Here is a 20,859-nt window from a genome sequence, read left to right as displayed (position 1 = left end):
TATAGACATGAACATGAATGTCAGATTTAGGGTATTGTTTTGCTTGCAATATTGACAAGAAAACCCTATAAAAGTTTGGTTTTCAGAGTGTGAAATCAAATGAAGGGTTGTCAGAGACTGACTCTTACTATTCAGAAATAGACACTCTGTTGTTGGGTGTTGACCCGTATATATATATATATATATATATATATATATATATATATATATATATATATATATATATATATGATCTGTGTTGGATGTTGATTCATGGTATCGAGCGAGTATTTAGAGTTTACCTTTGTGTTGAGTGTCATTGTGTGTGTCACATCTTGGCCCAGACTCAAGTACCGGTGTGGTACTTTGTAGTCCATACTTGAGTGTACATGAACTTTGGACATTTTGTTCTTGTAGCTCGTACCAAAGGGTATTGTGAGTTTGTATCTAGAGGGTACGATGTTCTATTAGTTGTATGTCATTTGTGTGATGGTAGTTGCATTTTGGCTAAAATATTGGTACCGTAATAGTACGATATATGAAGCATTAGCTCAGGTTGCCTTAACTATGACGATATGATGCATGCATGTATGTTATGCTTTAGTTGTGAGCTTATAACAATTGGATTGTGCTATCAGATACCAGTGAGCCTTTGTTGGTTTGTCTTCCCTTGGATTAAGATGATTTGTACTCACTTATATATGACTTGAGTTTGAAAATCTATATTGAGATTATCCTAAATTTATTCTTTGTATTGAGATGGTTGGATTTGGGGTGGACCCCTGTGTGTGAGAGTTGACTTGCAGCATGTGTTGTGTAGCCTATGGATCAACTCTTGTGTCAGGAGGGTTAACTCTTTTGTGTCCTATTTATAGTTTAGACTTGAAGGTCGACTCCTCTGTGTTGTATTTATGGTTTAGACCTGAAGGTCGACTTCTGAAAGTGAAGGATCGACTCTTTCGATGTTAGGATTTGAGTTTTGGCCATGATGGGTTTTTCAACAGTAAATGCTTGTTATACTAGTCTTATGATTTGTGTTGAGTGTTGGATCACATTGAGTCATGTTTAATCTCATCCCACTTTACTTTGATGTTTTCAGGTGCTATACGCGGGAGGATGGTATAACATAGAGGACTCGATGGTTTCTGCAGCACTAGACTTGTCACTGCTTTTGAGAGTTGGTTTTGGTTTTTGTACTCCATCATGTACAAATGTTGTGGTTTGTAAACTCATACATTATGAAATGAATAAAAAGTATTTTTGTGACAAACCTTGTGTATGAGATTTAAAATGTTTTGGGTATTGACCCAATGCTGGAATGATGCATTAGGTTTGGCATAAGGTCGGGGACGAAATGGTACGTGTGAACATAGTTATGTTGAACTATAGCATGCACCATAATAGTACACAAAGAAAATGATGATTTTGCAAAGATGTGCAATGCATTTAAAAACAATTGCGGTCCTTGTTTGGAACTTGTATTTCGAAAAAGGGTTTTGTAAAAGGAACAATCTTCCACTTCTGCTGTGTTAGCCTTTCCAAAAAAAAACTTTGAAAAATGAGTTTTGGAAAAGAAAAAAAATCAAGGTTTTACAAAGTTGGTCCATGACAGACTTCGTCTTGTTGAGATAATCCATAATTGGCAAAGTTCCCTTCTTAAGTTTCTAAGTTATTTTTTTAGAAACATAATCCTTGATTTTGATAAATGAGAATTGGTCTGCACCAATTTGGACCAAAGCTCCATAGTAGTACAGTCATCAATAATGCCTAAGAGAACCTCTGATAAGGTAGTATACCCGATATAAAAAATCAATGTTTGATCACTTTTCATCCAAGACATATATTCAGGATTTCTAACAACAATAGTTGATATTTGATATCTGATATCACAACCCCTTTATCATCTTTGTTTTCATACATAATAAACTTTGGTGAGATTGGGATAGTCCCATCCAAATGCTCTGAAAAATGCAGATAAAGAAAATACTTGAATGTTTCCACATCAAGAAAGTAGAGTAATTCAACTTTTCATAAATAAGTTAAGTGAGAAAACTGGAAGACAGCGAATTAATAAGAATTTGGGTCCATAGTAGAATGAAACATGTAAAAAGAAGTAAAGAAAATGGTAAAACAAGCAAAATATGTCTCTTCACAGAACAATCCGAAAAATAGCACAATACAAAAAGTTCTTATTCACTTTTCAAATTTTTTACATGTGATTTAGTAAAAATATATAAACTCAAAAAATTGGGTCATTTTTTTGCAGAGTCCAATAAACTAAGATAACCATACTACATCACAAATTAGAACAAGTGTGAGAGAAAGAATAATATTTAACAATAAAAGAAACCCAAGATAAAGAAAAAGAGAAAGAGCAAATATATGTGAAGTAGAAAGAAAACCCTATTTCATGCCAAACAATACATTATCAGGTCTAATCTATGTCCACACATCTGTTCAAAACCCACAGATCTACATATGCATTATAACATGGATTAATGCACATTATGAAATTTAGGCTTTGTTTTAGAATTATTAATTGGGATGAGAGTTTAGGAATTTAGTGAAAACTTGGTCAAGGTAATGAATATTGGTGAGCATGACGTTGAAGTGGTAGTTTATGTATTTAAAAAAGATTAGACAATCTACCTTTTGTATTTGCACTAACAGCTAGATTTGTGATAGCTCTCAATTCAAAAAATTAGCAGCTGCTGATGCATAGACTCCTTCCTACCATGAGTTGCCAAGAAAACCTAAAAGAAGCACAAAGCATGTTGAAATATATGTACGTGAAATTAATACGGTTTACAAATAGTCATAATGAGAAGTCACACTTTTTTTGATAGGCAAGCTGGGGTTACGCAGACTCCCACCAATTATATATCATACCATTGGGATTTGAACTTGCAACATCCCAACACAAGGTGACGTGCACTAACAGCCCCTACCAAACAAGCCAAGCCCCAGTTGGTCATTAGAAGTATTATTTGATAGACTAAGTTTTTCATTATTTGAGAAAAAAGTATCAAAAGTTTAATATATGGACGGGAAGAAGTCGATGCTTCTTCTTCATTGCTAAATTTGAAGGCATACTCCTTACTTCGATGTTGCATCTATTTTCTTAAGGTTTTTCTTTGCAAGATTATCCTTTTATTGTTCTCTTTTTTTGTGTTTTTTTATGGATACCAATTTTTTAAATCTTCACACTCTTTTTAATGGCCCTCGTAGGCCTATGATGCCTTTCCAAATTTTGTTGCTTTAAGATACAATATTATTTTTATGACCAAAGAGACCTCTTACGGCCAAGTAAGTTTAAAAAATTAACGAGGCAATGTGCTATTTGTTGAAGCAAGCAAGTATCAATTCGTATATTTTCCAAAGAGGTACTGGAGGTCAGATCTTTATCTTATTCTTACCCGATCGAAATTAATTTGGATGGATACTGTCCATAAAAGTAAGACCATTTTTTTATAAATAGGTTAGATTTGAAACAAATAATTTTGGGTTTAGTAGGATGCATGCCATACTTAAATAAATAAATATGTTCAAAACTATGTAGAAATCAGGTTTAAAAAGATGGTTTTATGTATTTATAAAAAAACCAATATACCTAACCTGTTTTCTGAAATCCAATGTCAAGGAGAGTTTTGTCATATTAGGATCCAGAATTTTACCATGTATTCTGAGTCAGATGTAGATAGGAACCCAGCCCACTCATTGGAAGTCAGATCCAACCTTGAACCTTCCTAAATCCAACCCATTTGCAACCCTAATTTTTCATTTAAAATATTAGATTGTGGGCGAGCTGCCATAAGATCTGTCATTTACTTGAGAAAATATTGACTACCCTCGAGTGTACCATAACTCTAAGTAGAAACAGCTCATTCTTTAACAATTTTATAGATTTTTTTATAGATCGAGCCCTATGAATACGATATATGTGATTTGTTTAGTCAAAACATGCTTTATATCATCTGATTGAATCATAAAAACTAAATTTTTGAGGACAAAAAATCAATTTTCAAGTTTGAACAGTTCATAATGTACCAAAATTTCATGATTGACAAAATCACAATTTTATGTCAAACAAGTTTAGTTCAAAGTGTGCCCGCAGATAAATGGACTATGCTCAACAGATCTGTGGAGTTAATTTCATTAAATAAAGCTTGCATATAAAGATTTAGTTGCTGTGTAGCGTGCCTTTAGACAGAATTTGTGTGGTTTGCACTTGTGGAAGAGAGAGATTGGTGTAGACTTGGGAGGAAACAAGAGAGAGAATTTGTTTGGTCTGGCTTTGGACTTTTGCAGAGAGAGAGAGAGAGAGAGTTCTCAAACCCCTTTTCCTTGAAACTGTGTTGATCGTCTTCTTCTTCACCTCAAACCCACCTCATAATCAAGCCGGCCCCATAATCGCTCTCTCTATCCAATCCCCCTCTTCCCTTCTCACCTGTCACAACCCCTCCATCTCCCAGATAAGAAGAGGGAAAAAGTTTCGATCCAAACGCCGGAAAACAAAAAGAACGGAAAATGGTAAGAGGCCTTCCTGTTTCCTCTTCCATAATCGTCTAACTTCTACCCAGAAACCCCCTTCCTCTCTTTCCCTTCTCTGTCTCCCCTCCTTCTCCCTCTAACCCCGATGGATCCGATGGCCGAGGAGCAATTGGACTACGAGGACGACGACTACACCTCCGCGGCGGCGGCCGGTCCCGGTGGAGCTCAGAAGCCCCAGTACCCCGGCGGCGGGGCCATCTCCGCCCTCGCCGAAGAGGAGCTTCTCGGCGACGACGACGACTACGACGATCTCTACAACGACGTCAACGTCGGCGAGGGTTTCATGAACTCCATCCACCATCACCAGCCTCCTCCCAACCCTAACCCTAATCCCTCCCACCTCCTTCCCTTGCCCAATGGTCTTCAACCTCCTCCTGTCGCCGATCCCTCATCCTCCGCTGTTTCCGGCCCCGGCTTTAGGGCTTCGGATCCGTCGGGGGCGGGAGTCAACATCCCCGGCGTCGGATTTCAGGATGGGAAGGGCTCAAACGCCGCCGCCGCTGCCGGCGTTGCTGGTTTCCCCTCTTCCGGCAGCAACGATTACCCTGCCTCCAAAGCTAGGGTATCGGAAATTCCTCTTGATCCGCAGGCTGGAAACTTGGAGAATCGTGGATCCGTCCCCGCGGGGAAAGCGATGGGTGTTGGGGTCCCTGAACAGGGAGGAAAGATGGCCGGATGCGCGACGTCGATGCCAGTTCCTGGAGGGGTCAACAGAGCCACTGGCATGGTGGCGAACCGGCCCCAACAGCAGATGCAGCAACAGCCTCAGCAGCAGCAGATGCAGATGCAGCCTCAGCAGCAGCAGATGCAGCCTCAGCAGCAGCAGATGCAGATGCAACCTCAGCAGCAGCAGCCGATGCCGCCCGTGGTAGAGAGCAACGGCAACACGATGCTGTTCGTCGGGGAATTGCATTGGTGGACGACGGATGCCGATCTCGAGAGCGAGCTCTCCAAGTATGGGAAGGTGAAGGAGATCAAATTCTTCGACGAGAGAGCGAGTGGCAAGTCCAAGGGATACTGCCAAGTTGAGTTCTTCGACGCCGCCGCCGCCACTGCTTGTAAGGAAGGGATGAACGGCCATCTGTTCAATGGACGCCCCTGCCTCGTCGTGTTTGCGACACAGCAGAATCTGAGGCAGATGGGCGCTGCTTATCTCAACAAGACACAAGCACAGGCTCAAGCTCAGGGGCAGGGAAGGCGAGGTATTGCTAACAACAATGATGGTGGTAGAAACAGTGGGATGAATTTCCAAGGAGGGATGGGTGATAACCGGAACTACGGCAGGATGGGTTGGGGAAGAGGTGGGCAGGGGATGCAGAACAGAGGGCAAGGTGGGAACGGCATGCAAAACAGGGCTAAAGGAGTTATGGGTGGTGGTGGTGGTAATGGTGGTGGTGGTGGGAAAGGTATGATGGCTAGTGCTTTTGGTGCCCCTCCTATGGGTGGTCCTCCAGGCCCCTTGATGCATCCGCAGGGGCTGATGGGTCATGGTTTTGATCCAACATATGGCTCACACATGGTCAGAGGAGGCATCTATGGTGGTTTCTCTGCTCCTGCATTTCCAGGAATGATGCCTACTTTTCCGGCTGTCAACAGTGCTGTTGCTCTTCCTGGTGTGGCGCCTCATGTCAACCCCGCCTTCTTTGGTCGTGGGATGACTGCTAATGGAATGGGGATGATGGTTAGTACTGGAATGGATGGGCATCCTGCTGGAATGTGGACTGATCCAACAATGGTGGGATGGACATCTGAAGAGCATGGGAGAACCAGGGAGTCTAGCTATGGCGATGATGGCGCATCTGATTATGCATATGGGGAAAGCCATGACAGAGGTGGAAGATCAGGAAATGCCTCGAGGGAGAAGGAGAGAGGTGGCTCGGAGCGTGATTTCTCAGGGAATTCTGATAGGAGGCACCGTGATGATAGAGATGCAGATTGGGAACGTCATAGGTATAGGGATGACAAGGATGGTTATTCTGATCACAGGCATAGAGACCGAGACTGGGAGAATGAGGAAGATTGGGATAGAGGAAGGTCTTCTTCTTCAAGGTCTAGAAGCAAGTCTAGGATGTTGCAAGAAGAAGATCAGCGGTCTCGAGCTAAGGATGTAGATTATATTAAGAGGCGTCGTATGCCTTCTGAATGACGAATGTTTCAATTTTTAATCATATTGGGCTGAAGTTGGTCTATCATAATCATGCGAGAGGAGTACTGGTGTTCCCCATAAGTTCTGTTTTGCTCACTGCTCGTAGCTTTTCATCTGATGGATTGCTGCCAGAGTGATGGGGTTGACTTTCATCTCTTGAATCTTCTTCAATGGCCGTATGAACTTGCTGCTGCATGTTATGCTGCTGCTGCTAATATCTGACTGCAATTCTGTTGGCAGAACTCTTGCATCAGGGCTCAAACAGTAAGTTTCCTATTGTGTGATGAGAGAGGGATGTTTCCCTCTTTTTCTAGTTCTTTCTTTTTGTCTCCATCCAAAACACTAGGTGATCCGAACTGATGGACTTGTGTGATTAAGGTACTTGGTAGTTTTAATAATTAGTGTATTTGTTTTACTAGTGTTGGCTTAACCAGTATGCTACTTGATTTGTCCACGGTTTGGTTCTGGTTTGAAACTTAGGTTTCTTTACCAGGTTGATGAACTGGAACTTGAGCATATGTAATCTATGAACGAACATACGCTTCTCCTTTTATCTTTCCATGTTATTGATGGTTTGTTGTATGTATTGAGGCCTCTTCTGCCCTTCAATTTTTTAACATGGGCAAATGAAGGTGTGTAGCATGATTCCTCTGTGGATTGCAAATGGGAGTAAATTAATTATTTTTTACTGTGGGAGTTAAATTAAATATGTTTCACTATATGTTTATTTGAAGCTTAGTCACAAATATTGGTATTGGCTATATCTCGGTGAGGCTATTTGACTTGTGATATTATAGGTTTGGTGATAAATCTCAGAAAAAACTCAGGGCTTAAAAGAATAAAAAGTATATAAAAATAACAAAAATAAGTAAGAAAATATCATGTTTAGATAATAAAATACATATATAATAAAAGAAATAAGTAAAAAATGCAAAATAAAGAAGAAAAACACATTTAAGATGTAGAAAATAAATAAAAACAGTAACCATAATTGATAATATCATGATATTTTCATGAGAATATCGTGACATTCTCGTGATAATATTGCATTATTATCAAATTGGCGATATTTTACACATTTTACCTATAATATCGTTTGCTGAAAATACAGAGATAATATCGTAATATTTTGAAAATATCGCCGATAGTGACTATGATTTGAAGTAAATACATGATGGATTTATGTTGCTTGTCTAAAGCTGTATGAAATTCAGCTGCCTGTGGCTGCATCCATGATTTCTTTCTATTTAAACTCTACATGAAGACTATTTTGTGGGCTACTCATAGGGTGCATTTCTTTGTAACTTTGGCCCTATGCGTAGACAAAGGGAAATATATCTTAGTGATGCAGAAATTGAACTACTAGCCATGTGATGTTTCCTATTCCCATTTACATGTTTTTTTGTTTATCTTCTAGAAATCCTGCTTTATAATTAACGAATTTAACCTATGTTCTTGCGAAATATTGATTCTCAATGAGCACTGTAATTTTTTGCTTTTAATATGCTCTTCAATATATATATATATATATATATATATATATATATATATATATATATATATATATATATATATATATATATATATAATTTCCCAGATTCTGGCCCACGAAGAACCCACAAAATAAATAACAAACTTTAATTTATCAGGGACAATAGTTGGTACCACTGCTAGGTTTTGGATTAAAAAAATATGAACTTTTTATTTTTTTTATCAGGGGTATATGGCGTTACTTTGTGTAAGTGTGTCAGTTTCTTGTTTTTCTACTACTATGTTTTTAAAGCACCTATCCTTATGGCAGTGTAATAAAAGTTAGAAACTGTCATTTTCAGTTTTTTCTCTCTTTCTTTTCTGTTTGGACATTTACCTTCTGCCTTATTCTTTTTCGATAAAAGAAGTTTCTTTGTGCTTCTTAAAAAGAAAATCTATCTTTGTGCAGCCTTTTCTGTATGCTTCGTGGCATATGAATGGACTGAAAATCCACCAATGGAAAGTACATTGGTCAAATGGATTTTCATGTCACATAAGTTAGTTAATTATTGTCTGCATAATTAAATATGTATAAGTTTGTTAGGTCAGGACTACTAGAGAAGATCGTATCCATGATTGCCATGTTCATGCTAATTTGAATCATCATACATGGACTTTATGATGTCATGAAGTCCTCAGATTTTCCTATTGGTGAATTGTGAATGGTGCATTTCACATGTGCCAAGAGAAGAAATGGTTTTGGGCCAACTTCGGCCACAGATTGTGTCCTATCTTGAAACTTGGCATATAAACCCCATGACTTGACCCAACATGACAAACTTAATAACTAGTGGATTAATTATCATTCTGTGGTGACTTATAATTAGGATTGGAGTAGTTAGTATATGACTTTGCAATCAGAGTATTTGATATTGGAGATTGGATCAAATTAAACCCAAGTTCCAGGTAAGCTGATGTGAGAGGTGATCAAGAGTTCACAACAAAGTTAATGTTTAGTCCACCTTCTAAATGAGGAGATGATATTTACTAAAGGCCCAATGAGTGCATTCATCTAGTAATTTGTTTGTATATTTGTTTGTTTTCACATTTGTTTTCGTCCCTCACTCCATTCCTTCATCCAGCTGCCTGTGTCTTTGTCCCTCCCTCCCTCCCTCCCTCACTTCCTTCCATTTACCCATTTGTCTACTTTCTCCCTCCCTTGTGCTTCATTTTCATCATTCATCTATTGTGGCTATAAGCACTGCCATTTATTCATTTGTCAAGTATTTTTATTATCAATTTGTTCATTTGTTTGTTTGTCCCAACCATGGTTGCCAGTTGAGGAAGCGGGAGCGGGAAGCAATACGGGAAGCGGGAGCGGGAAGCGAGGCACTTTCAAAATTTTAGGAAGCGGGGAAGCGTGGGACCACTTAGGAGCGATTCGGGAAGCGTCTCGGAAGCGACCTAGGAAGCGTCTCGGAAGCGAGGGGGAAGCGAAAAAAATAAAAATAAAAATAAAAAATACAAAAAAATTGAAAAAAGGGGAAGCGAGGGGGAAGTGTGATGGGAAGCGCGCTTCCCATTAAAGGGAAGCGCGTCCCCCATTAAAGGGAAACACATCCCCCATTAAAGGGAAGTGCGCTTCCCAAAAAAGGGGGACACTCCCCCCCACGCTTCGGAAGCCCGACGTTTCTCGCTTCGGGGAAGCACGCTTCCCCTTTTAGCTAGGCGCTTCCGGTAACCCTGGTCCCAACCACCTTCCTTCCTTTATTTGCATCATATATTATGGGCATATTCATTGCAATTTGTTCATTCATCAAATATTTTTTTGTTCTTATAGTTCATTCATATGATATAGGTAAAATCATCGCCAATTATTTTTCCAAATATGAAAAATTTCAATTAAATAATAAAAATATTGAAGTACATTATAATGAATTCAAAACCAGTAGTATCTAAAGTTTGATTTTTATAGTATTTTAATTTATTTGATGTATTCATCCATTGATTTGTGTGCACACACACTATATGTGTGCGTGTGTGTCATTCTTGTGCAAACGCATCATTGGCACCGGCTATTTTTTAAACTCTAGTATGAGAATTTGTTATGGCTAATACTAAGATGATAGGTGATTGAGTCACATTTTAGCTTAATAAAAAAATGTGTTTATTTTTAATTGGCTTTTCCACTTTGCTGGAAGTACGGGTAGAAGACAACAGTGGTGTTCTATAAAGAAAACTCAAATCTTTACTTAGTTCTCTAAAAAATCTCCACATAGTTCTCTGCAGACATATTTGAAAGGTGATCCATACTTGGGCTACGATTATGTGGCTGAAAGTGGACCCCTCTTTGATTGTTCCCTTTACAATGGCATGACATTCTTCTGCCAAATTGAACTCTTCCAACTTGTATTGTTTGTCAATCTTTTGTATCTCTATGTGTGGCAACTTGTAATCACCCTTTTTCTGTCCTCTTTTAATGAAGTCAATTTTTTGTTCTTTTGACTCTTTGCAACATAAGGAAAGAACTACTAGCAAAGAAATGAAAGCGAGCTGGCAAAGTTTTTACCCACCATGGCCAACAAGAAGAAAATGAACAGAAAAACAAGAAATAAGAGCAAATAATTTCCAGAGGCCTATAACTATGTCCTTGTGTTTTTTATCTTAAAGTAAATATGTGGATCAGGCCAATTTTTTTAATTCTTCACATGGTGAAGCACTAGGTTCGCAATTTGCACTTTGGGCTACAACTCACTGTATCACTTGGACCCCTCTTGACCCCATATTTCTCATCTCACATGAAATGACCTGATACTGCCAGCAACCAAAAGACATGCAACGACTAAAACATATGCACACTTTTTCTCAAAAAAGAAAAAGAAAAGTTTACACATGGTCAACACTGTGTCCAGAAATTCTAGTTTCTTTTTATCTTTTTCTTTTACAAAATTATTGAGTCTTGTTTTGTTGATTGGATTTGTTGTAGCATGGGCTTAATTGTATTTATTTGAGCCTTGAGTTGGTAAATTTATGTTTTTTCTTGACGAATTTGGGCTATCACATGCACCAAATTTATATCAAATTATATCATATTTCTTACTTTAGATCGTTTTAGTAATTTTTTTATGTGCATATGTTTCCAATACTGAAAATTCACATGACAGTCTGGTCAAACTACATAGTTCAATAGAAAACCAATCCTTCTAGGCTGCAGTTGATATGCTCATAGATATTCACTAAATCAGGAACTTAAGCTTGAGCAAAAACATAAGCTAGTGGGTGGTTCATGTTAGCCATGCAATGCCTTCTGCATGGAAGATCTGATGGGGTCTTAGTTTGTCTCTGATTTATTCCAGAGCAATTATAAATGCACACAAGATAAGATTGCTTCTTGGTAATTGGTATATTAAGAAGAATCCAAGTCCATGAACCAGTGATACGTCAAATTTGTTTTCGAAAGTGCACTTCGTTGTACCATATGTTCATGGCCATTGTTGTTAGTGTCAAACTGGTGATTTATGTAACATGGGTACTTGTACCAAGCCCTTGTACTAGTGTCCTGTTCCTGTACCAGTACTAGGTAATCCTGGGTACTGGCCATCTAAGTTTCAAACATAACTTGACCCATGTTATCCATCTTATGATCTAATCAGTGTGTAACTTACACTTATCATAAAAAAACATCTACTATTAAATTGTATATTTGTTGATCATTATTTGTTAGTTAACAACATACCTTTGATTTGCTTTAGACTTTTAGGTTGTAATTGATAGTATTTAACGTCATATCTGGAGTATCTTGTAAAATATAACATAATTATGCATTTTTGCATGTATATGATCATATGTGTGTGCGCGTGTGTGTGTTTGTGTTTACACGTGCCCAGGTACCTATCTTTTTAAAAGTTTCATGTCATACCTTGTATCTGTTCTCGTACCTATATGACTGAGTCAGTGATGCCTGTGATTCAACCACCTTTATTGGTACCATCATGCAGTAAAACCTTCTTTTATGATGCTATCTTATGGCAATCCTTCTGATGCTTGTTTTTCTGATGTCACTAGGCTGGGATCTTCTCTTCATTGTCCTTTGAAAAGTTGGTACTGTCTTAAGGAACAATCAATTCTTTTAGGAATCAATTCCTTTTCCAATTTACTAGTCCCTATAATGGACCCAATGTAACACCCCAAAAATCCCGTAAACTTTTTAGGAAAAATTTAAAAGCTTTGCACTCAATCCTTTTTCAGAGTTTAAAATGGTAGTTCACCGGAAAATGATGTTTGAAATAATAAGTCAATGGACCTTGAGCGGATTACAGACGAACTATCCTTTATACATCAGATTTGTATCTCCATAAGCATTGAAACCACCTAGATTCAAAACAAGATTTTTGATAATTAGAGTTTATACAAAAGAAGAATTTCAAAAGAAACCCTTATGCGAAATTACAAAACGTGCTCGGGAGCGAAACAATAAGGAAAAAGTGGGATCTCGATATCATCACGTCATCACGCCATCGCTTGTTGTATCGACCTAATCATCACTTGTATCCTATATAACGGGTCAGACTTATAAAAATCTGGTAGGTGTATAAATATCAAAATTTAGAACAAGACTTACATATGCGTTGTTTCTTTTTTGATGTGCAGTTCAAAATAAGTAAAATGAGCATGATAATATTTGTTTCGATAATTAACTGACCTGAGAGTATACACAGGATAAACATAGAAACAACTGAGATTATCCGAGGGTTTATTATTCCATGTATTTTGATACCTCGGACAACTAGCTGAGACCGCTTTTAAGGGGATGGCCAATGTTCGAGAGAGATTTCTCCAGAAGCATACATGGCAAGGGATGCATCAGAACTTTTGCAGAAGCCAATGAGATCTACCACCTAGGATAACTTTTGGTAGCTCCATCCCCTAACTTCGATGACTGGGGACACCGAGTCATTACTACTCGAGGAACGTAGTTAACAACTTGGCCATTGGAGTTTTTGTACTATCCCATCCTCTTTCTAGACGTAACTAAAGAGACGAATGAGTATGTCAAGTGCTTTGGTCTTTTAAACCAAATCGAGCATCTTGCCTGTGAAGGCGATCATCACCATTTATGTGATTGTATTTTAATCATTGTGCATTTTCATGTAATGAGGTTTTCATAAACCTCCAGTCCAATTATCGTAGTACCAACATGCCGTACATGTCTTATAGTACTATTATGATGAAAAAGATAAGGGTTTCTCAGAAAGAAACCCCAACATTTATTTAAAAGTTTCAATGTTCCAAGTTTTAGATTGGAGAATATCCATGTCATTTTGGATACCAAAGAGAAGGACCGGACGTACGTACCACCTAGGGCTACGCAGTCGAAGCCTTTTCATTACGCAGGTTTGAGAGAAAAACTCAGTTGCGAAAATGCGAATGCCAAATACTTGTTTTGCTTTTTGAGATAGCGAATAATACGAGCTTGAAATCTCGCATGTGAAAATCTTTTAAAACTAGAGACTTGTCGAGGATGCACAAATCTGCGTCTTTAAGTACATGCACGCGTAATCTAAAGTAGGTAGGAGTACGCGAAACCGCATACCTTATAAAGTTATATATATGTATATAGAATACATATATAGTAAAACATAGGCATGTGCACATTGCAGCCTATGTCACATGGGTGCGGGTGCGGGGGTGCGGCGCTTTCAAAAACCTTGGGTGCGGGGGTGCGGCAAAAAAAAAAAAAAATATATATATATATATATATATATATATATATATATATATATATATATATATATATATATATATATATATATATATATATATATATATATATAAAGTATTCCATCATTTGTCCTCGAATGCAATTTTCCCCTACCTTGGAGATGGTCCAACTCGTTGACGATTCCGAACGTAGGTTCTTAAAGGCTCATGCCTTGGTAAATGTGTCTTGTTTGTTGTGCCGAAGTGGTACATTGCAAATAATTTTATTGTATTGTGTTAAGTTCTTAGACTTTGACAAAAGCAGCGATGGTTGCGTCGCAACGGTCGAACTGATCGGATCGAGCCGGGCTTGGAGGAACCGAGTCAAACTCAGCGCACCCGAGCCGACTCAAGGGAGTGGGATCGAATCAGGCTAAATCGGTATGGTCTGACTCGGGACAACAATAGCGGTAGTTGCTGCTGCTCGAGTATGGCAATGGGACGGGGGTTGGCCTCGGTGGTCTGGCCGAGCCAACTTGGTCCCAACCTTGTGACAGGACCGAGCTTTGCTCGGTCCTTCAATAAGGGAAAAGGCTGAGAGGGGGACTGACAGCCCTGCCAGCCTTTTAGGAGCAGCTAGCGCACGCTACCCTATGTGGCTGGCTACTGCAATAGGCTCTGGCCAACCCACAGCCTGACCAGGCTATAGCCGAGGCAAGCTAAGTTGGAACCCAACCAAGCCAGGCTCGGTTCCTACGCAAACGAGGAAGGAGAGCAGGTGCAGTAGGGAAAAAGGGGCAACAGGGGAGTGGCCTCAGCCACCCCCTGTTGGCTGTCCCGACTCCCAACAAAGCAGCAGCAGCAGCAGCCTATGGCTGATGCTGCAAACGAGAAGGAAGAGGGTGATGGGCATCCTCTTTCCTGGCGAGCCAGAAAGGAGGATGGAGAGGGTGCTCGACACCCTCTCTATTGGTTGGGTTGCCGACAAGAGAAAAATAGCAGGGGGTGGGCTGCGGCTTCAGCCGCCCCACTTGGTCGGCAGGAGAATAAAAGAGAAGAGGGAAGGGTGCTTGACACCCTCCCTCCTGGCGAGCTAGAGCCACCAGCAGTGGTGGCTCTGGTCTGCGGACGACAAATAGGGAGGAGAGGAGAGGGTGCTCGACACCCTCCCTCATGGCGAGGGTCGGTCTGTAGGCGACAGACAAGGAAGAAAAGGGAGGAGACAGAGATAGTGGGAGAGAGGGGGGAAGGGAGTGTCGGGGCCGGGTGTGCAGCGAGAAGAAGAAGAAGATGAGGGGAAAAGAGGGAAATAAAGAGGCGGGAGGCGTCGGGGGAAGCTCGGAGGTAAGGGGGCTCTGGCGTGCCTCCGGCGAGGGAGGGTTGGGGCTCAGGTGAGCATGCCGGGGTCTGGTGTGGTTCAGGAAGACATCGGGGGCTTGGGGTCTCCTTCAAGGGATAGCTCAGGGAAAAGTCGGGAGGGGGTTTCGTAAAAAGAACCCCCCCCCCCCCCCTGTGGGGGTTTAAATAGACCACACAGGGCGTGATTGTGACCCGGATCCGGTCGGATCCAAACAAGATTCTTTTTTTTTTTTAAAAAAAACTGGTCTTACACCCAAGTTATAATGGCCAGATATTAAAACAACCTACTGTTTTCGGCGATAGTGTATGACACACTGTGTTGTATTATGATATGTATAGATACAATGCAATGATCTGTATGTTACGGTATCATAAGATATGTTGATAAATCTTATCATTTTATGACACGGTTTTTATGGCATATTCTGTTCATTTTCTTTTTCCCCTACAATCTCTAGCATCACCTCTCCTTGATTATTTTATTGGACCAATTTTTCATCTTTCTTCTCATGATGGCTTCTGTCTGCTGCATGTTGGGTGGCATATTGTTTCTCAACTTAGACCTTCCTTACATGCTGTGCTTCTTTCCTTATGTTCTCTTATTTTAGAACTTCCTTTGCACTGCTCGTTTCTCCATTTATTTTTCCCTACCTCACCATCTTGATTATTCGTGTTCTTTTAGTCATTTTTTCCACCATTAGGTTGTATTGGTCTGTGCCCATTTGCCTTCTTCCATGGTTTTTTACTTGCTACTGATCTTTTTATCTTGAAAGGCAATTCTTCTAGTTAATTTTGCCACCACCAGGCATTTTTAGTTCTTATAAATTTAAGGGAATTGTCAAAGACACACCTAAAGTTATGGCGATAATAAAAAACACACTAAAGTTTTTAATATTGTTAGAAATACACCTAACTATTTTCATGGTTAATTAAAAAGGTCCATGAGTTTCCTTCTACCAAATCTGCCGTTAAATGTGTGTTGAAATTACCATTTACCCTCTGAAATGTGGTGTGTATGATCATGGTGCCACCATGTTGTCATAGGGGTGGTTCCCATCTGTGGTGGAATTGAAAATTGTGTCCGTTTGATCTTCTCACAGAGAAACCAAATGGGTTGGTGCTGAAACCAAATATTACTTTGTTTTTTCCATATTCAGAGGCTTTGAGCATGAAATCTTCCTCTTTTACCATTGTGAGGAGTTTCGCAGCAGCTCGTGGAAGAAGTTGTAGGGAAGGTCCCATCTTTGGCTTTCTGTGTCCCTGATATGTATCCTTAGTCTGTCCTCAGTCTCATGCCTGTATATGATATGTACAACCACATTAAGGCTTTGTTTGGAAACTAGTAGCTGGGATGGGAGTTAATGAAATTGGTAAAAACTTGGTCAAACTACCTTGATGGTGGAAATTTGGAAACTGGTAGCTGGGATGGGAAGTGAGGCCCTTTCTCTATATTTACACTAAAGAATGGAATTGATAGCTACCTCTTCCTAGAGGTGGCTGCCACTTTTTCGAATGCATAATCTCCATCTGACTACCAGTTTACAAACGGGGCTTAAGATAAAAAATGCAATGGAGTCTTCCCTGCTAGGCAACTGCAATTCTAGAAATTGAATAGCCAAATAGGTGAGTGGGAAACAAGGTGATCCTTTCCCAAGCTGAACCTAGGAACCTTACATAGGGGTGAACAACGAGTCAAGCTAGCTCGGCTCAAACTCGTCTAAGTAAATAAATGAGCCGAGCTTGAGCAAGGACTCGAGCTCGATACACATAAACGAGTTGAGCTTGATCAGGCAATCAAGCTCTGTGGAGTTCGTTTAGCCCGATTAAGCTCGGTTCGTGTAATTATGTAAGGCACTTATATTAATGTGTGAATAAATTATATTGACAAAACAGACACACAACAAGGTCTTGCTTAAACGGGTAAAATGCTAGCCATCTGTAGAGGAGGTGGGTAGTTCGAATCCCACTGTCCTCACTATACGTTAAAGCATTTTTTTGAATAAAAATGTTCGGATCGAGCTGAGCCGAGCCAAGCTCGACTTTTACTCGAACCAAATTTGGATAAAAGCTGCTCAAGCTTGGCTCGATCTCGAGCTTAGCTTGAACAAATCTTTTTTGGAACGAGTCAAGCCAAGCCAGCCTAAGCTCGGCTCATGTGCAGCCCTAACCTTGCTTATCTTGTTAGGCCTGTTGCAACTCTTGCGATAGCAATGTTGAGTCTCCAGTCATGAGAATCTTAGTACAAAATGAAAAGACTGTTTCAATGGGGTATTTAGTAATTTTAACATGTTCACCCAACTTGAGTCGATAATATTAATAACTCAAGTAAAATTGACAGAAATAAGTTTTTGATTAATGGAGGTAAACTTTCGTATGTTTCTAACAATCTTGAGCCCTTAGGTGTGTTTTTGATTATCGCCAAAACTTTAGGTGTGTTTGAAAATGTCCTACATTTAATTTCATTAAAGATATATTCCACTCCTTTGTGAACTCTATTAAGGAAGCTATCCACCACAGCTTCCTTGCACTTTGTTTGACTTTGTTGTTAAATACTTGGCATTTTTCTAAGCAGTCTCAACCAAGGTTGCCAGACTAGGAAGCGGAAGCGGGAAACAATATGGGAAGCGGAAGCGACAAACGAGAAATGATACAACAACAACAACAACAACAACAACTACGCCTTCATCCCAAAACAATTGGGGTCAGCGATATGATACATTTTAAAATTTTATAGGAAGCGAGAAGCAACAAATCAATTTAAGAGCGAAATTGGAATACACAAGGAAGCAATATGGGAACTAAATATAAATCAAACAGGAAGCAAATAAAAACTAAAATAAAATGACTATTCTTATATTTCATAATTTTTTATTGTAAGAATTAAATTTTTGTTAAAATCTAACAATGATTGTTACCAATTTAGAGAAAGCACATGGGAAGTGAGTTGAAGCGTGCGAGGGAGCACATGAAAAACAAGGAAAAAAATGCAAAAAGCACGTAGGAAACTTGTAGGGAAGCATGAACCAAATATGTGGGAAGCATAGGAGAAGCATGGAAGAATCAAGATTCCCATGAAGTTTCGGAAGTGAGGAGTATCGTGCTTCCGAAGCGAGTTTCTAGGAAGCGTGCTTTCCACCTACCTAAGAAGCTTCCGTTAACTTTGGTCTCAACCGTTATTATATGCTAATGAGAACATTGACTGATTTGTTGGATTTCATTGAGTGACTAAATCTATCAATTGGTAAACATTATCGTGCAGAAGTATCCTGTCCTTGCAAGATGCAATTAGCTGCTTCTTGGAACAGAGAAACTTAAAGTTTTCTCTTTGTACACCATCATAATGAGAGCTTCTAAGTTACTTTGACGCTTATGTGCATGCTTGGCTGTGCATGTGTTGTGTGTGCAGGCAATTGTATCCGTGTACAGATAGGTGTAGTTGGTCCTGGCACAATTCTATGTGTGGTTTTATCTTTGAGGGTGGGAATGAGGATTCTGGTGGGATCAAGAAGGATCAGAGTTTCCTTGTCTTGGGAATTATGAGTAGCAAACCTTGTCTAATTTTTCTGTCCTTCAGAAAATAAGTACACCTTTATTTGCTTAGTTGTTAAAAGGTTAGGCAGTATGATTTACTTCATGAAAAGCTTCAAGGTGTTTTCTCTAGGCCTTTCAAGGCATGGCAGTACCTTTAGCTGCAATAGTAATCTAATGTAAGCTTGAGTCCAGTTGTGCTAAGAAGGGTAAGTTCTTCTGTGACTACCCGAGACCTTGTGATTTATAGTGGGTGACTATGAGCTATTTCAAGCTGGTTTGATCAGTCCAAGTCCACACCTTTCTTGATCTTTTAGCTAAGATTGATCAGTCCAAGTCCGTGATCAATGAGTCCAGTTTCACTGAATTTATCTGTCTTGGTGACTGGGCGTATCTTTTTTAGCCTTTTGATTGGAGCACAATTGTTTGTGCTCATCATACCAATAAATGGCCAGCTGCTATGCCCTGTTGTGTTGCAAAACGGCCAGCTGCTATATATAGCCAAGCTGGGGGTTTGTGGGATTTGAACCAAGACCCTCTTTATGATACTGCCACCTAGCCATCCACCTTCTCATTCAACTTCTCTTAATAACTTATTGTAAAAAAAATTGATAGCCATGAGCCGTGCAGAAAAGATGGTCCATCATACAACTCATAGATTGTCCTATTATCATCTGTTGTTTTGGTGAGAGTTCTAGGAGTGCTGTTGATCCATACACTGATTTTTTAAGATTGGTCTTTCTGGCATTGGTTGAAGTTGGTTTTAGAGATCATGCTGCTCTTTAAGCTTTTTCTGTTGTACAACCAAAGCATAAACATTTGAAATTATAAGACCACTTTCATGGCATTCATATCCCTCTCCTCTCGGGGTTTGTGTGGTCAGAAACTCAGTAATATGGGGCTCTGGTTATGTGCCGTTATGAGAAAACTAGTTTTTACTTTAAAACAATTCTAACAGTGTTACATAATCTTTTTTATCTGTGAAATGATCTCCTATTTGTTTGTTTATATTTTACTGCATTCCTATTCTCAGTTTCATGTAAACTGCCTTTCAAGTTTCAAGTGTCTGATTTTCGGTTTTTCTTTTGGCATGCTCCTCACAAGTGCCTTACTGAGTGGCTCCATTTCTGTCAATCTGGATGGTTGCTTCTCCAGCTGTGTTTAGATTTGCTCTCTGGACGTGTCAAAGTCTTTCAGGACTTTCTCTTGATTTTTGTATTTCGGGGTTTGTGTGGTCAGAAACTCAGTAATATGGGGCTCTGGTTATGTCAAAGCTTGTGTACTGTTTGTTAGCAGTTGACATGTGAGAGTTAGGCTCTATGATATTTGTAATCTCTCCTCCCAACTAGATGAGATGTTTGGGTTGTCTTGTAAATCGAATCCAGGATCTGTGACCATGGTTTGTATATGTAATCACCAATTACCTTACCCATTTGTATGTAGCACACCTTCTGGATTGAGTTTTTCCATTTTCTGTTCTTGTTTGTTAAGGTTGTTTGGGATCTTGTAAGTTTGACGCAGGGATGATGATGTGTCTTGTTTGAGCTGCTGGTATTACCACTAATCTGGAGATACTGTGGCCATTCATGTACTTTGAGATGAGATTTCTGGGCTGTCCTGTAAATTGAAACCAGGATCTGTGGCCATGAGTTGTTATGTAACTCACCAATTACCTATTTGTATGAACCACACCTTCTGGGTTGCAGTTGTATCATTTTCCGCTCTTCTTTGTTAAGGTTATTGGGAATCTTGTAAGTTTAATGAGGGGTTGATGTTGTGTCTTGTCTGAGTTGCCGGTATTACCACTTATCTGGAGATACAGCAGCCATCCATGTACTTTGAGCCATTGTTGCTGGTATTACCACTAATCTGGAGATACAGTGGCTGTTCATGTTCTTTTAGAAGAGATTTTTGGGCTGTCCTGTAAATTGAGTTCAGTATCTGTGACCATGAGTTGTATATGTAACTCACTAGTTACCTATTTGTATGTAGTACGTACCACACCTTCTGGGTGGAAGTTGTATCTGTTCTTGTTTGTTAAGGATGTTGGGAATCTTGTAAGTTTAATGGGGGGATGATGTGTCTTGTCTGAGTTGCGGTATTACCACTCATCTGGAGATAGAGCA

General features: G+C 39.6%; 1 protein-coding gene across 1 annotated transcript; it reads left to right on the top strand.

Moving 5' to 3' along the window:
* The first annotated feature begins 4,468 nt into the window (after positions 1-4,468).
* Positions 4,469-20,177, top strand: LOC149811713 (uncharacterized). The gene is made up of 2 exons (XM_089993407.1): positions 4,469-6,940; positions 19,838-20,177. Exon 1 carries the CDS (start codon positions 4,616-4,618, stop codon positions 6,674-6,676), a length of 2,061 nt encoding a protein of 686 aa, XP_089849533.1. The 5' UTR covers positions 4,469-4,615; the 3' UTR covers positions 6,677-6,940; positions 19,838-20,177.
* The last annotated feature ends 682 nt before the right edge of the window (positions 20,178-20,859 follow it).

Source organism: Nuphar pumila, chromosome 17, assembly GCF_984573655.1.
Source record: "Nuphar pumila chromosome 17, dmNupPumi1.hap1.1, whole genome shotgun sequence".
Classification (NCBI taxonomy): Eukaryota; Viridiplantae; Streptophyta; class Magnoliopsida; order Nymphaeales; family Nymphaeaceae; genus Nuphar; species Nuphar pumila.
This window is presented reverse-complemented; position numbering and strand designations above follow the sequence as displayed.